This window comes from Lygodium microphyllum, chromosome 14 (genome assembly GCF_053477565.2).
Source record: "Lygodium microphyllum isolate KBCC chromosome 14, Lygodium_microphyllum_v1.1.10, whole genome shotgun sequence".
NCBI lineage: Eukaryota > Viridiplantae > Streptophyta > Polypodiopsida > Schizaeales > Lygodiaceae > Lygodium > Lygodium microphyllum.
Window position 1 is genome coordinate 58,610,993 of NC_141148.1, and position 18,391 is coordinate 58,629,383.

Here is an 18,391-nt window from a genome sequence, read left to right on the forward strand (position 1 = left end):
TATCAGGCTTGCAAATATGTATATCCTATGTTTTACTCATGCAAACTAGTCATTAGCTGTTAAATTTAAGCCTGTGGTATGTTTGATTGTTCATTCGACAGCACCCACCCTTGGAGCTGTCTCTTGATGGGTCAAGTGGGGCATCCGATGACAATGAGGTTGAAGAAGGTGGAGATGGAATTTGGAGTGTGGTAGGAGGAAAGGTTAGTTCTACTAATTGGTCACTATGGGTGCATTTTAGGGGGTCATTTACTAATGATGCAGACTTTTGTAGTGAAATAACTTGAAATTTTGTATGCATAAGTTTTTTTTTGGCACTGAAAAAGTAGTCTTTCTGCATCAAACCATTAATATTAGTAGCTCAACATGTCTTCAAAGTATTCCTTGACCTTGTGCGTACAATTTGATTTAATAATCTCCTTCCAGCATGGCTCCAAGGCATTCCTTGGTCTTGTTTATACAATATGATTGAAGAATCTCGTGTAGAGTTCTTTGTGATATGGTGTCTTGTGGTGTTTTACCAAGTTCCATTTGCAGCAAAAATCATGCTTGATCCGTGAATAACATAAATTTTTTCTCTCAAAAGACCACACAAATTTTCTATACTTTGTCTTGAATTAATTCAATTGATGATATGAATTTGCAACAAAAATAGGGCAAGTTGTATATTGCAAATAGTTCAAGATTCACATTAGGTAACTTTCCCTAGGGCTAAAAATCCCCTGCATGGCCATAATAGGAAACATAACAAGGGTGACTTGGTGCTCCCAAGCTGGGTGCTTTAATGGTTAACTATCTTATACAATGATGGAAGGTTGGCCTAGTGCAAGGTAGATGGATGGAACAAAGAGCCACAAAGGTAGCAGTCACCTTTTGCAAAGTGAAGGAGAAATCATGGCTCCCAAGCATGATGGAAAGCAGGTTCCATCCTCTCATAATCATATTGTAGCTTTTTCCGATAGTTTCATATGTAATGTTGAGTCACTTGGCTTAAATATGTCAGAAGTGGTGCAGCAATGGAAGCATAAACAACATGCTGAAATAAACTATTGAAACACAAGACGAGAAAAAAATAAACACAAATACAGATGAGAACTCAGATGTATGCCCGGGAAACAGAATCCATATCGAACACGAGATAGCAACATACAACAGTGAGTCATTGGCTGTGTGGGCACCCTGGCACCGGCTCCTCTCTCTCTCCTCAGAAGAATCCACAAATGATGGCTGAAGTACACAAGAGGAGGAGGAGCCCTAGAAATATATATGCATAAAATGGGGGGAGAATTAAATGGATTCGACCAGCATTAAATGCTCCCTAGCCCTAAAAAGGGCACCAAAAAATGCTAGAAAAAAAATATTGTCACAGCCCCTACAGCACAGACTCACCCTGAGTTGACTAATCTGCTAACACCCTCTCTCAGATCAGGGATGAGCTGATACAATACAATAGTACAATGATGGGGAATCAGAAACTATACAACATAGAACCACCAAAAGAACCATGGATATCCAAGCAGTGAGTGGCCAGCCCACCACCAAGATGCCTCAGAGAATATCTGACATCGATGTTGATCATAACAGCACCACCTGGAAATAGAGAAGAATCATAGCAGCTCTCCGTGTTATGTCACCTATGTCACGTAGGACATACAAGACCAATCTGCCAAACATGTCTCTGAACATGTGACCATGGAATCCTTGCCTTCGGCCAAAACTGCCAAAGTGTCCCCTCATGTGAGCTCCAGACAAAAGCCTCCCGCTCTCTGTCAAGTAACCAGCCCATCATGAACATGGATGTCAATCCTAGCTCCAAGATTTGTACCTGCCAAACTTCGGTCGATGCGTCAGGGAAGTCCCTCTCTGGATCCTGTGCATCTGTATAGACATATAGATGAGGCACAGTTGCCCCATCTCGCCACCCTCTCACACTCCCTCTCTGGCATTGGAGAGTCATGAGGGATGTCCGCATCACCACCACTAGAAAGTAGCTGAGGAAGGGGCTGTAGCTGAGGAAGGGGCTGCTAAGCCCTTTTCACGATCCAAAGAAGAGGATCCCTTCCGCGCCTTGGTCTTCGCCTTGGTTGGAGAATCGGAATGGGAATCTGAGGCAAATGATGACTTGTCGGAGGAGTCCGCATCCCGCTTGGTCTTCTGCTCCTTTTTCTTCTTGGAAGCTGCCAACTCTTTGCAGTCCTTCCTTAAATGACATTACTTGCCACAGTGATAACACCGGGCCTTCGACTTCTTCAACTTTGAACCCCTCTCTAAAGCTGCAAGAGCCTCACCTGAAGCTCCATAATGTGATGGAAGCCTCTCCTGTAGTCGCAAAGTAGCCTCATGCTCAAGTAGCATAGAGGACATGTGAATAAAACTGACAGGAGTCGTAAATGTGTGCGCTCGTAAAGCATTCGCCACTCCATCAAATTCTCGAGGAAGCTTGTAGAGTACCGTACCAACAAGATGTGCCTCTGATAGGGCAGACGCAATGGTGCGAAGCTGGTCCTGGAGTTGGGTAACATGAAGTAGGAAGGATTGAATTGTATCTTTGGATTCAAACTTCAGTTGTTGGAGCTGGCCATAGAGAGTAACGGCCCGCATGGTGGAAGAAGCCTCGTACATCAACTGTAACTTCGACCATGTTGAGATATTTGCAGTCACACCTACTTTACTCCCTTTGTGAGAAGCAGTGAAGGCTCAGGACTAGAATCCCATATGCACAGTAGGAGAAAGTACCACCACTCAATTCCTATAAAGCATTGTACTTGCACTCTTTTTCTAAGGGCAATGATAGTACTCTTTTTTTTCTAGTAAAGTGTCAATGTCACTGTCCATACACAAGATTGTGTTTATGAGTCTAAGTCTTAATCTTGGAACCTAATTCACTTGTGTGACAATTTGTCTTTGTTAAGGTCAATGTATTCATGAGTTTCTTCTTTCTCTTTCAACCTCCATAGCTTCTGCATGTGCCATGCTCTAGATCCCGCACATCTTGACATGGTATCAGAGCCCAGTTGGGCATGGCATAACTCCCTTCTCTGCTCTCTCAGTTCCTCTTAACCTCAAGTCAGCTCAAGTCCAGCTCATGGTTCCATTTCTCACCTCCATCTCTACTTAACCTTCTTGGCAGCCATAGCTAGCAGTACCTTGTCAACTTGAAGCTCCTGGATCTCTCTCCACAGGTCATATCTGAACGTGCTCTCTTCTGGACATTTGTTCCTTGACTCCCAAGGCTTCTCCGTATCACTTAAGAGCTTGACATTGGCCACTCCATAGCTCAGCATTGCTCAAATTGTCAGTCACTTCCATAGCCTAAATCTGTGACCTGCAGGATATACCTTGATTGGAGTCCTTGGATCTCCTAACACAAAGCATATTTCCTCTTGCTTCCTTCTAAGGAATCATTCCTCACATCAGGATGCTTCATCCCAGCACCAACCACCATGACATTGGTCACCCTCTGCTTTAGCATTGACGAAATCGCAGAAATCTGTTTGAACTGTGCCTGTTCATGGTATTCTTCTCTGCGTGCGTAGTACGGGCCACGATCTGGATGAGGAGGATAGGGAGTTGGTAGACATCACATAAGCTACATTTCCATAAAAAAAGTTTTGAAAATGATCCATCATAGCTCTTGCAATGTCAGAAAAACCAACCTGTCATGAAACACTAAAATCCACCATAGCCAATTTTTCACTCAAGCTCAAAAATCTCATCATTTTCTCTCTCCTGCCACCTGGAGCAACACACTGCCACTCTGATCTATTGTCCCAGCATCAAATCAAGGAGGGAAAGGACTTGGAAAGATTGAAGAAGGATTGACGATCCCGAACAAAGAAGATTTAAGCTCAACATCAACATAGACATAGTCTCCGCATAGTGTGTTTTCACGCTGTCATTACTTGTGTCTCTTGACACATTGTAATCTGCTCTTCCACTGATAAATCTCAAAATTCTGAAGTTGATTTGCTACTGTTTTCGTAAGTCTAATATGGGCAAAGACTCTCCAACTGCTCGCTTCAAAGGAGTCGGTTTTCACACCTGGCAGACCCGCATCAAACTCATCCTGATGAAGAAGGGCCTCTGGGCCATTACCACTGGAAAAGAAAAGAAGTCTCGTGATGCGGATCTTGCTGTAACTTGGCAAAAGAACGATGATAAGGCCCAGGCTATTATCAAACTGGAGCTAGACGACAGCTATATCCACCATGTGGATAACTGTGAGACCTCACAGGATACATGGAAGAGACTTGATACCTTGTTGGGTGCACAGTCTAAATCATCAAAGTATGGTCTCCTGATTGATTCTTTCAGGCTTGAAATGAAGTCCAGCATATCACTTGCCACACATCTAAATTACATGGAAGGACTTCTAACCCAACTTGCAGGAATCAACATTAAAATGGAAGAAGATGTTTGTATCGGTGTTCTACTTAAGAGTTTGCCCTGTTTTGCCATGCCAGAAAGAGGTCCCAAAAGGCCTATCTAGTTGTAGTCAAAGAAGAAGAAGAAAATGGAGCAAAGGAGGAAGAAGAAGAAGAAGACCACTAGGAGAAGGATAAACCTCATTAGTCCTTCTATTCAGATAGACTTTTTTAGTTTTGTATTTCCTGGCCCTAATGCCTCAAACATAAACTTGTAAACTCCTGAGTTATCCTTGTATTACAGCCTCTGTATACTTTGTGAGGTTCCTGCTACAGCCTCTGGATGTCCATCATGTTTGTGGTACCCACACTTAGTCTTTTCTGCGACAGCCTCTGATGTTTTTGCTATGTTTATGGTGTGCCTACACTTTGCAGGTGTTGCTTTCACTAAAGCCTCTACACACTTTGTACTTTTGGTTGTGATTGAGGAGGGGTGTTGAGATATTTGCAATTACACCTACTTTAGTCCCTTTGTGAGAAGCAGTGAGGGCTCAGGACCAGAATCCCATATACACAGTAGGAGAAAGTACCACCACTCAATTCCTATAAAGCATTGTACTTGCACTCTTTTTCTAAGGGCAATGATAGTACTCTTTTCTTTCTAGTAAAGTGTCAATGTCACTGTCCATACACAATATTGTGTTTATGAGTCCAAGTCTTAATCTTGGAACCTAATTCACTTGTGTGACAATTTGTCTTTGTCAAGGTCAATGTATTCATGAGTTTCTTCTTCCTCTTTCAACCACCATAGCTTCCGCATCTGCCATGCTCTAGATCCCGCACATCTTGACAGACCATACGTTTGAAGCCGTTGTATAGGAGGTGACCGCCGGTAGGACTTCTTTGGAAATACATCGAAGTAATGCTGAATAAGCACGGGCATCATCCGAATCCCATGTAAGCGCACCCTCCTCGTGGTTGTCTTCATCAAAATCAAATGGAATTGGAGAAGGTTGTCGAGGACGTGCCACAGCTCCGTTAACCACGTACCATAACTGCTCCTGAATAAACCAAGCCTTCATCACCGCACTCCACGTGTAATAATCAGGTCCATGGAGCTTGTCATCAATGGATGTGCATGGAGGAGCCATGTGGAGAGGATTTAGAAAAGAAGTAGAGAAAAGAAGGGATTGGGAGAGGGAACACAGCCAAACCACGAGCATAGACTACAAAAAGCAAGAGTTCACATGCAATATAACAAAAAAACTATCAAAATAAGCCAAAATTTGCTGCGTAAAGTCAAAAAATCAGTCAAAAACTGTCAAAAACAGCAAAAACGGCCTGATGATGGAAGCGCTCAGCTAGGAGGAGATGCAGAAATACCAAAACGCAGGCTGAAATGAAGGTGCAGGCTGTACGGATGCTGATTGCAGCAAAAAATGCCAGCAAAACTGGTCGCCTGATTGGAGTAGCAGCTGCCTGATTAGCAAGAGGGAAAACAGTCCTGAAATCAGCAATAAAACACAGCAGAAACACACAAAACCTGAAAACTGATACCATGTCAGAAGTGATGCAGCAATGGAAGCATAAACAACATGCTGAAATAAATTGCTGAAACGCAAGACGAGAAAAAATAAACAAAAATACAGATGAGAACTTTGATGTATGCCCAGGAAACGGAATCCATATTGAACACGAGACAGCAGCATACAACAGTGAGTCATTGGCTGTGTGGGCACCCTGACACCGGCTCCTCTCTCCTCAGAAGAATCCACAAATGATGGCTGAAGTACCAAGAGGAGATGCAGTCGGCCAGCATTTAATGCTGGTCAGCATTAAATGCTCCCTAGCCCTAAAATGGGCACCAAAAAATGCTAGAAAAAAAATACTGCCACAGCCCCTGCAACACAGACTCACCCTGAGCTGACTAATTTGCTAACAAAATATTCTATTGTTTGATCACTTGTCAATATCTTGCTTTCTAGACATACCAAGCTACAATACCACATATATGTAAAAATTACATGGCACAACAAAGAGAAATTGAGCAAAGAGTAGAGAGAGCACAACAAATTTGCGAAGCATTGATTTTTGTATGTGCAAACAAAGTGACACAATGATGACTTTGTCTAATTGCGCACTTTCATTTTGTGAAGCTTAGATGGTGATATAGATAGATTTAGGTGAATAGCTCATGGCTTAAACTGGATGAAGTCTTGACTAAGCAAAGGGATAGATAGATCATGGTTTTGAGGGATCTTCTTTTAATAGCCTACGAAGGTGGTTAGGTTTGCTTGACTGGCATACCATATTGTCAACCTTTGCTAGTTGGTGCGGGAATATTCCCTTCCCCATTGAGTCGGGGATAGTGTTGCCAAACTCTCACAAGGGGTGTTGTTGGCCCCCTTGGGAAACCCTAGCCAAGGAAAGCTTCCACGGTCTCTAGGACCCAAAATAGGCCTTCTTGATAACTCTCATAACCTGCAAGTCAATGTAGTGTGCCTCGAGTTACTACTGTCTTAACTACTCCATCTAACCCATTGGCTAGGGCCACATTGTCACCTTTTAACCATCTGGTCACATAGTCCTCATTTGGCACACAAGTGAGGACTCTAGGCTCACACATGGCTTCTTGTAATGAGGGCCTTATAACTTTGAGGACCATGGTTCATTGGTGGCACCTTATGAGGGTGGGGCATTGGGCATATCTAACATGATAAATTTCCCATTGGGGCCATTTTTTGGATTTAAAGGTAAGCCACTTTTGCAGAACTAAGTAGAGGGCATAGGACAACATAATATACATGCTTGATATACAGATAACACTCTGAACCTTTTATAAAAGCAAACCTCTGTAGAAAACAATTGTGTTTCACTTAGAGATTGTTTTTTTGATAAAAGCATCCCTCTCTAGAAACAACTATGTTTCACTTAGAGATTGTTTAGTTTGTTTTTGAATAGGTCCTTGTTAGAGTGCAGCGAATGCGGAAGTGTATGGACAAGATTGAAAGAAAATGAACATGAGAGAAAGGGAGAGAGAAAAAAGATAGAAGAACGCAGAAATCTGCAGTCAATGAATGCTGAAATGAAGAGTGCAGATACACAAGGGCTATAGACATATCTCCTTGAGCCGTATCTCTCCCACCAGCACTTGAAAATAAGTGTGTTGGGGCAGGCTGCCAACTAGGCCTAAATAGAAGAAAAGAATTCAATAAAATACTGCAGCCGGCTAGCAAAAAACTTGGCCAACCCGATCAAAACCAGTCGACTACTGCACAAAGGAATAATCTAATCAGATGATCAGTCCTCCAACTGCCACGTGGCATCATTGCCTGCTTGACAAACTGCCTTTACATCGTGTTTGCTGAAAATGCTCACGGAGTAATAGGAATAATGAAGCAATGCTCTCTGAGAGTACCTCCGAGAGAATTGATTGCACCAATGGTAACTTGAGAAATGCTAGTTCAAGGGATGAATAATCTTTAACAGTCCTAGGACAGCATAATGGATGTGCTTAATATCAGGAGTAAGAAAATCTCTTCTAGATACATACAATACATTTGGGCAAAGGAAGAAAGATGGAGTGAAAGATACATTGGCAATGATTGAAGAGTCACCCAAAATGTTATGCATTTCTTCTCAAGATAAAATAGTGAGTCCCAAGGCATTAAATATGCACAATGACTAGTTGCTCATACTCCTACTAGTATGTCCCTAGACATGTGGATGGGCATGCTGTGTTTGTAGCATTGGACATGGTGGTTATGAAGTGATTTAGTGCAAATGCACTAAGGACACTTTGGGGTTAGGGCAGTGGAGTCCTATAAATAGGACTCAAGGCCCTATTGTGCACATTCGTTGTGTGATCACCACTCTTGGACTCTTGGCTGGTTGGCTGATGCATCTGTACATCAGGATGGTGTGGTCTGGTGGTATATATGCCAACCCTTGGCTCGGGGAGAAGCTTGCGGGGAGAAGCTTGTTTGGCTCTATGGTTGGGAGGTGAGTCTAATGTCTAGTCCCTTTTATAGTTTGTTTGGCTTGTGTTGTGTCTTGTGTGTAGGTTGGATCCTTGGGGACGTTTCACCTACCATAGTAGCCATGTCCTAAACAACATTGATATTTGAGCACTGTGCAAAATTAAATAATTTTTTACCCATAAAATATTACGCATTACTTCTCAAGATAAAATAGTGAGTCCCAAGTCATCATATATGCAAATGACCAGTTCCTTATACTCGTACCGTAGTAATACGTACTAAACAACATCAAGATTTGAGTGCACTGCAAAATAAAATCATTTTTTACACATAAAAGCAAAGTCACAATCTTGTGCTCACTAGTAGCATCTTCAACCCCTATGTTTGATCATGAATCTGCCTATGAAAGATATATAAGCCCATATTTGTTGAGCCATTTCAAGGGTATGACATATGGGTTGCTTTTGCAGCTTTTTATGCCAGATGACATGAGATGTAAAAAGTTGTTGAACCATCTCCTCACAAACAGTTTGCAATATCTCAAATTGAAACAATGAGACAGGAAATCAATATTGGCTCAAGAGATTCAGGATTCCCTGCAGCTTGAAATCTGAAATACGACTGTTACCTTATGAGCAGCATATCTGTTGCAAAAATTTTTGCATGCAGAATTTATTCAATCTGACACTACCAACAGCTTGAGAATGTCCCAAAACCTTGCAAACCCCTTTTAATTGCTGAATTCCGAGATTGGGAGAGATAAATGAGAAGTTTGTGAGTGTAGATTTCTCCACACACACCACACAGAAAAGACATAAAATAGGACACAGCAAAAAGCAACTAGGGACAGATTTTTGGATGGATTAAAAAATGCTTTTAGCTTTGGGTAGCATCTAATCTAACCTCTTGTCAACTGACCTAATTGTTTCAAGACCCTTAAAATCTGAAACATGGTGTATGTTTGGTTATAGACTTTTCTTCAAATGCAGCAAGCCACGATAGTTCTTTAAAGCATGAGTAGCTTGTTTGCTTTATATCTAAATCTATTTTCTATTAAGTACTTTAATTACTCTAAAATATAAACTTTATCTAGCCTCTATGAGAATCTTACATAGTGATTGTTGGAATATAAGTCTCATACACCATAAGAAAGGCAGGCCTTAGGAAACATCAGCTGGTTCTTTTATGTTAGAGTTGTTATTAATGACAAGATATCATGTGTGATATATTGCCTATTGGTCTTGGTCTTTTGAAGACATCATTGTAAGATTTTGCCTTTCGTTGTTTCTCTTTTTTATGGTATGGTACCATCTTGCTAGATAATAGCCTTTTCTTCACTTTGATTGCAAATCTTCAAGGGGTAAAAAACGAAAAACTATCTAATCTGGTTAAGAAATAAAGGGTACGGTGGGTCCCTTTGATTTATTAGAATATAAACAGGCAGCATTGGATTACACCAAGTCAGACAGGAATATGGTGCATTATGTGCTTATTTTCCTCTCAACATATTGTGCAGGTGTTTCTATAAATCTTATGGATAAGATAAAAGTGACAAAATTATGGATAAGGTTAATATGAAGGTGTTGCTGCATGAGCAGAATGGAGAACAGTAATTTTTATATTATTATGTAACATGTAGGTCTCAAAGGTTTCTTGGTTTGTAACCATCCATATTTGTAAAACTTGCATTCAAGGCACCCAATCTGGTGTTTGCTTTTTTCATTTTTTTTGGGGTTGATTTTAACAGATGTGCAGCTCTGAAAGCACATTATTATACAGTGTTTAGGAACAGTACGCAGTTCAATATACTTGCAGCTCAACTGGTCAAGTTCTTGTTACAGTAATTCATACTGTTCTATGATTCATTATTTGAAGCCAGCAGACAACATTTTTGACACATAAGACTCAAGTTTGGATTGTTATTTTCCTATAAATCAGTGTTTTCTATTTATGTCAGAGTTATGATTTCTCAAGAGCATAATACACTTGTATCCTGTTTGGAAAGATGTATCAGAGATTCATTTTAGGCTAAAACATTTCTGTGTTGATGATGTGTAGGCATCTTGTCGCCGTAACTTTGCACTTGATGTTGTGTTACTTGATGCTCTGGGTCGGTCTGTGCACAAGGATATAGAGGTAACTCTACTTTTGTAAGTTGTTTATGCTGATGCAACAAAATCACAATGTTGGTCATCAGACCACGAGCTGTGTTTGATATGAATTCTGCCATTTGTTCACAGCGATGATATGTATTAATGCTGGCAGATTATTGCAATCCTTGTGTATGCGGATAGTGGTGTTCCCGTGGAGAAACCAAAAGATGATGCTGAAGCTCCATTACTAACTACATTTGATGGTGTGGAATTTCCTTCCACAGAACGGCCAATCAAGCTCGTCCATGGTCGTGCATCTTTCAAGCTAAAAATCTCACAGGTTTTCTCATGTCCAGAAAAAACGGAAAAGTTACATGTTTGTTGTTAGATGTTTCTTACCTCTTATGATTTGTGCAGCTTTCCTCAAAATGTGATAACCGGCTATTTCGTGTTTGCTTTGATTCATCAAATGTGCCAAGTTATCCCTTTCTCCGAGTGTTCTCTCGGCCTATTCGCTGTGTTTCTCGTAACAGAAACAGCAGAGCACCAGCAGCACCCTGGAAGAGGCCGAATGCTTCTATGTTCTCTGTTGAAACTGTTCAGTCACTGGAAGAGGCTGTGATGGAGACTTCACTTATCCATAATGATTATGCAAATCCCTCTTCCGGGCTTTCTTCAAAATTTATCAATGGACATCCTCCTTTGAAGCGAACATGTGCTGGTCCGGTTTCCATGTTTTCAGACCAATCCAATGACTCATGTGGAGTTTCCCATGGTTATTTAACCAATGATGCTAAACTATCTCCCAGTCTTGAGGCATATAAAAATGTAAACCCCAGCAATGATATGGCAAGGCCAGTCAAGGAGCTATGGCATCAATCTCCAAATTCTGCATTACATCCAGAGATTTGCTGTAACCAGGAGAGGTATCAAGAGGAAGGAACCATGACAAAACATTGTGATGCTCTTATGCTACAAAATCAGGGGTCTCATAAAATTGGGTCCAGTGATGGCCTCTCAGACTTCCTTGTGTTCAAGTATTGTTTGGAAAATAACAGTAGTCGTGCAGCTTTTCTGAGAGGAGCAGTGATGTGCTTCAGTGATCAAGAATTATCTGATTTTGCGAATCGTGTGTCACATTACACCTCTTGCCAGCATCATCGGTATGAAACACTTCTTTATAGTTCTGAAAGCAGTGAGAACTTGATTGATCTGATAAAAATTTGGTGAATACAACTGTTTTTCCATTTGTAAGGCATGTAAATCAGTTATTCGGTCCTTGAACAACTAGCAAGGAACTTCTATATAACTATCTCTGTTTTGTTATGAAAATTTGGATTATTTACAAAAGTTCAAAGTTCCTTGCTTGTCCTTTTAAGGACTACGAAATAAATTTTGACTCTCTAAAAGTTTTCCTGTCATGGGTACACTGCTTTCTCTCTACTATGTAGCAAAGACAACTTCCCCTTCCACTCCTTTTTGTGTGTGCATGTGTGTGGGAGCAGGTAAGCAAGAGTGAGAGGAAGCTCTGTTGCATCTATATCAATGGTGGTGACTAGATTATGGTCGATAAGGTTGAAGGAGGTAGTTCATCCTCTGACATTTTTGACAATGCATATAACATTGTTGTTCTTATTATGGCCAATAATGTCTTGCCTTTGCATGATGACTTTGATATCATGCAAGAAAACTAAATTTGGGCACTTTGTACGTAAATAACTTCATCCCTTGCGTATACAATGTTCAAAGCTCCGGTAAAGTGTGCCACTTAGGCTTTTTTGGCACTATGTACTTACTATGCAGCCACACATTGTTTGTTTGTAGGAGCTTAGCATGCTTTGACTGGCTTTTTCTCAAAAAACGGATATGTGAAAGTGTTTTAGATTGGAGACCTATCATATTGATACTTGTCATTTACAAGTTGGTCACCAATATGTTGGTCAATAGAGTCAAAGCTTACCTTAGTGGTTACTTGCACCTTGCAAAATAGGGTTTTGATAGAGAATACAAATTAATGATGTAGGGGAAACACTTAGAAACATAGATAATGTGATACAGATAACACAATCTTATGAATGCCTTATGCAAAGAAATCTTAGGGGAAACACTTAGAAACATAAACAATATGATATGGATAACACAATCTTATGAATGCCTTATGCAAAGAAATGCTAGGGCAAACACTTAGAAATGCAGACAATATGATATGGATAACACAATCTGATCAATGCTTAGTGAAGATGAGGGTGTAACATGTATAGAGATGAAGATGATATGAAGGGGCCTTGAAACTCAGTGCCTCAAAAACTGGGGTAGAGGTGAGCTGAGAGTGGTTTTAGAGATGTCGTGAACAACTCAAAGAGTGTGTTGTATATATACAATTCACTCTAGGCTAAATTGTCTCTCATAAATCTCTATGCATTGATGCAAAACACTTGATGTTGTGTACTCTCAAGCTTCTAATTCTCCAAGTTGTGTGTGTGCATTCCTACAACCCTAGATTCAACCTTTGGTATCAGAGCAGGCTTCAGCGTCTTGGGTAGATTCATCAATACCCTTCACTTCAGCCTCTCTAAGTAGAATTCCCAGGTTGACTAATCCCACAAGAAAGCATGTAGGACTTTGTATCATCAAAGTTTTTCTTTGGGCTCATTATGGTTTCCATTACCTATACTATGCAAGCTATTTCATCCATTTGTGCAAAATTTTTGCAGATAAGCTTTTACAGTCTACTTTGTGTAGTGCTATATAGCACATGTTGGGTTTGTATAACTTTCTCTCTCTACATGCAAATTTTGCATTAAGTGCAGTCAATTGCCATGATTGACAACAATGATATGTTTTTATATTTTGATTTTTGAAACAAGTTGGAGAAAACCAACTATCCATTGTAGGCTTATATGATATGTCATGCATTGATTGCAAAAGGATTGTGGAACATTGTGTAAGGAATTGATGTACATCTTGTTGTGCTATGGAAGTTACAAAATGCAATAGAAATAGGTGTGGTTGAGGATGTTGCAGGTTCCAATTTTGCTACACTAATACTAGAGCACAAATTTGCTAGGATGGCAAAGATGCATAGGCTTATGCCTTGATTGCATTGCACTATGACCCGACACATTTGCTCATGCAAGTTAACTAAAGGTGCTTGAGATATACTTGCACATTTGTATCATGTAAGAAATGAGTCTTATGTTGCTTGCATAAAAGACAATTATAGAGTGAACACAAGGATGAAGGTGTTAGAGCTGGACAGCTAGACATTCCTGGACAGGTAAGCGTAGTAGGAGCAGGTGACAGATGGCAGGCACAGCAGGAGTAGGTGATATGTGGCAGGCGGAAGCTGACGTGGCAGTCAGACTAGCTGCTGACCAGTTGGCTGCATTTAATGCAGCCGACCCTGTATTTTTTACCATTTCTTGCTGGCCTATTTATTGGCCCTGGTTTCTACAGTCCTTCATAGTTGTGCTCCCAATTTTGCAGCCGACCTGGTATTTTTTACCATTTCTTGCTGGCCTATTTATTGGCCCTGATTTCTGCAGTCCTTCATAGTTGTGCTCCCAGTTTTCAGGCTGCAGACTTTGGAGACTGTCCTCGGGCTTGACAGAGATTGAGATCTTTGAGGTGGAGACATACGTAGACATTCTCTTTGCACCCATGTATATTTCTGTATCCTTATACAACAATTTGGCTTCTCAACACTCGTGTTGATCTTTGTTTTGGTATGGGTCTTTTGGCAGGGTTCATGACGGAACCCAAACAGGTACATTAGCAGGCTGCCTTGAGGATTCTTCGGTATTTGAGGGGGGACCTCTGACTTAGGGATTTCTTATCCCGCAAGTACAGATGCTTCCAATCTGGTTCTTGTAGGTTGGAGTGACTTGGAGTGGGCTAGAGATGTGGACCACTGACGGTCTACTATAGGCTACTGTTTTATCTTGGGTACAGGTGTTATCTCTTGGAGTAGCAAGAAGCAGCCCATGGTAGCCCTTTCTTCTACTGAGGTGGAGTATCGGGCTGCGTCTTCCACCACATGTGAGGTTGTGTGGCTTCGGAGATTGTTAGAGGAGCTTGGCTGCCCCCAGACTCGTCCTACTCTTCTGCGGTGCGACAATGAGAGTTGCATTGCCTTGGTACGGAATTTAGTATTCCATGCCCGGACGAAGCACATTGAGATTCAATATCACTTCATTTGGGAGAAGCTTTTGGATGGGACCATTGTGTGGAGTACTACAAGATGGAGGATAATCTTGCAAATTTGTTTACGAAGGCGCTTCCCCAGGCTCTTCTTCAGTAGCATTCCAGATCCCTCAATCTTTTGACCCATCCAGGATCTGAGAGGGGGTGTTAGACAGTCATTTCTTGGACAGTTGGTGGACAGCAGGTTCCACGTCAGCAGTACGGCAAGATACGCTAGCAATATGGTAGGATGCCACGTGGCACTGGTACAGTTGGCCAAATTTACTATACAGTCGGCCAGATTTACTGCACAGTCGGCTAGATTTACTACAGTCGGCTGGATTTAATGCAGCCGGCCTGCTGCAATTATTTCCTATTTTTTGGCTATTTGTAGCCGGTTTTGTGGCACACTTCAGTATTCATTATTCAGATTCTGATCTTGAGATCTATTGGCTGAGACCGCTCGGACTGACGGAGATCGAGGTCATAAAGTCGGAGATATATGCAGATATTTCCTTTGCCCCCTTGTGTATTTTTGCACTCTAATATAGCATATTACACCACAGATTTTCTGCGTTTACACTATCTCTTTTTTTCTCTCTCTCTCTCTTCTCTCTGTGTTCACTCTCTCTTAGTGTTTGTCATTGCCAAGGTCTAAATGGGCCAAAAAAGGGGAAAAAATAGGGGCACGAGCATTTATTAGGGGACCCATTGGCCCCAAAAGAATTTTCATGGGGGGAGAAGGGGGGCATTTTTTCAAAAGACGTGATCAGTCATCGCCTCCCCATGGCATCGATTTGTGAGAAGGGGGAGGTTGGAACTTGAAGACAATCAATCAAACAGAGCAATGCAAGAATCTTCTTCAAATTTTTACTTTACTTTACTGGTGTCTGATCAAAAAATGGCTGAGGTGAAGTGTCTGCTAATGGTGTTTCACCCGAGCCTAGTAGAGTTGAGGCTTTACTTCTTATGGATTCTCCAAAAACTGTAAAAGAACTGATGAGCTTTGTTCAAAAGTTGAGATATCTATCAAGGTCATTCCATATGCTGGCTGAATATGTATATGCTTTACAGAAAGTGACTCAGGGATTCTTTAGTTTGGATGCAAGTTGAAGAGGATGCATTCTTGCAAATTAAAGAAAAGTTAAGCACTTCGCCAATTTTTATGCCTCCAAGCTGGGATGAACCTTTCTTCATTAGTATTAGTGTTGGGAAAAATGCAGTGGGAGTCATTTTAATGCAGAAGGGAAAGGGGATGTCTTATATGGGACCGGTGTTTTATATAAGCAGATCCATTGGAGCGACTGAAAAAGCTTGGATGGAAGAAGAATTGTTGGTATGGGGGTTGGTATATGCAGTTAAAAGATGGAAATCATACTTGATTCAAAAACCATTTGTAGTACTTACTGGTTTCCAGTTACATCCATAGGTTTTGCGATCTGCTGAAAATGCTCAAAGAGTTACTAAGTGGCTGTTGGCTTTGCAAGAATTTGAATTTATATGTTTGAAAGAGGATACTATAAGAGCTAGCTTACTTGATATTTTGACTTATAAAGAACCTGCTGAAAGTGCTGTTGTTATAAGACAGAAACTGATCTTGCATCCACAAATTTATGAGGAGATGAAGGATAAAGATGCTACCTTGTTTTTTGATGGCAGTTACAGAAGAATGCTGAAAGAGGGAGTTTGTGTTTTGTCATTATGGATGCTGAAAATCAAGAAGTCTTTTCTGGAAGTCAAGAAAGTGAAGAGACTGGCCTGAAAAAGTGTATTCAGTTGGGATACAGGAAGATAGTTGCAAAAGGCGATGCTATGTTGGTGGTAAGATAGGTTCAAAATGTTTGGAAAGCCAATAAATATATTTTGAAGAATTTGCTATTTAAGATAAAAGGCCTCATGAGGTAGCTGTAAAAATTTGAAATTTGGCATATTGGTAGGGAAAACAATCGTAGAGCTCATGAATTGGCTGAAAATGCTCTTTCCTAGTATGTTACTGCCATGAGGGTGGATAATCGAAGATATGAGGGCAGGGAAAGCCTTTACTTGATTGAAGAGTTTCTAAAAACGGGGGAGTTAAAGTCATTGACTGATAAATACAAAAGGTATGCCATTGTCAGAAAGGCCAGGGCATATGTGCTTATAAATGATCAGTTGTACATGAAGGAGATTGATAATGTACTAAGGAGGGTACTGGATAGTTCTGAGATTTCTGCTTGTTTATCTTCTTGTCTCGAGAAAGCATGTGGTGGTCATTTTGGTTTTGAGCTTACCAAAAGGAAAATTTTGCTAGCAGGACTTACTTGGCCTAGTTTGAGTATTGATGTTGCTCATTGGTGTAAAAGTTGTTATGCTTGCCAATCATATGCAAAAAGGGTACTAATTCCGGAACTTGCCAAAGCCATTGTTGCCTACGGACCGTTTGAGAAGTGGAGTTTGGATTTTATTGGACCTTTGCCTGGTACAAAAATAGGAAAGTCTTACATCATTACTACAATTGATTATATGACCAAATGGCTTGAAGCTAAGGCTACAAGGAATTACAAGAAAGAGGATGTAACTTGGTTTCTCATGGATGACATATGCTAGAGATTTGGGATACCACTAGAAATAGTGACAGATCAAGGTCCTGGTTTCAGAAATAAGCTATTGAGAGAATTAACAAGGAAACTAGACTTGAAACATAGATTTACTACTCCTTATTACCCTCAGTGCAATGGACTAGTGGAAGCATTCAATGGAACGCTACATAAGATTCTCTTTAAGCTGGTGGAAGATCATTCTAAAGATTTTGGGACAATTATCTACATCAAGCTTTGTGGGCTTGTAGAACAATGCAAAAGACAAGTGCAGGATTCACCCCTTTTCAGTTAGTATATGGTCAAGATACTTTATTACCTATGAATGTCATGTTCCCTACGATGGAGTTTGTAAGAAAGCATCAGTTAGAACAAACAGAATTGGGAATTGATAGAGGACTGAACTTGCATACCCTATAGTTGGATAGGCGACAAGCAATGAATTGTTATGAAAAACAGATTGTGAAGAGAAGGGATTGGTTTAATACATAGGTGAGGAAGAAGAATCTTGCAAAGGGAATGTTGGTTATGAGATATGACAGTAGCTTGGACTCCGCTTTTCAAACCAAGTTTCGAGTTAGATGGGAAAGACCTTTCCTCATCAAAGCAGAAGTTTGAAAATGGCACGCACTTGTTACAAGATTTAGATGGGACTGTTCATAACAGTAGAATCCATGGATTTCGCCTAAAGAAATATATCTGCAGAGTCTTGTAAATAAAGGGGATGTTGGTAATGTACATACTCTACATAAAATAGGTTGCTTCCAATTTACCGTTTGGGGCAGATTCGGTTTTCTAAAATCTGGTGTTGATCAGATGGTTGTAAATGATGGACAGCATATTCAAAGTGTGCTTTGACAGCTACTTAAGGTCTCTGTCAAGTTTGATGTTGATCTGAGTAAGAATGTGAAATATATGGTCTGTGGAAGGTCGCTGTTTGAAGTGGACTGCATGCAGGAATTTAGGACTGCAGACTGTGTAGAGCTGTTTCAGGGAAGCAGATCAAGGAATTTGATTGTGAGTTGTTCTAATGAGTTATAGATTGGAAAGAGAGCTACAACTTTCCTTTTTGAAGCTTGGCGATCTGAGATCTGATTAGAAAGTTATGAGCTGTTTTGTGCAGTGCTCTATGAGGCAGATTTTCAAGAAAAGGAGTTTGTCTTTGTCAGATGTTTTCAAAGCTTTTAATAAAGGTT

At 40.7% G+C, this 18,391-nt stretch overlaps 1 protein-coding gene across 3 annotated transcripts in view; it reads left to right on the plus strand.

Annotated features, from left to right (window-relative positions):
- LOC148025629 (SH2 domain-containing protein B-like) overlaps window positions 1-18,391 on the plus strand; it is a 45,281-nt gene that overhangs the window by 1,499 nt on the left and 25,391 nt on the right. For all 3 annotated transcript variants that reach the window (XM_087692842.1, XM_087692843.1, XM_087692844.1), the window contains exons 4-7: window positions 102-203; window positions 10,403-10,480; window positions 10,610-10,777; window positions 10,855-11,600. In XM_087692842.1, coding sequence (XP_087548968.1) covers window positions 102-203; window positions 10,403-10,480; window positions 10,610-10,777; window positions 10,855-11,600 — 1,094 coding nt within the window. The remainder of the gene's footprint in view (window positions 1-101; window positions 204-10,402; window positions 10,481-10,609; window positions 10,778-10,854; window positions 11,601-18,391) is intronic.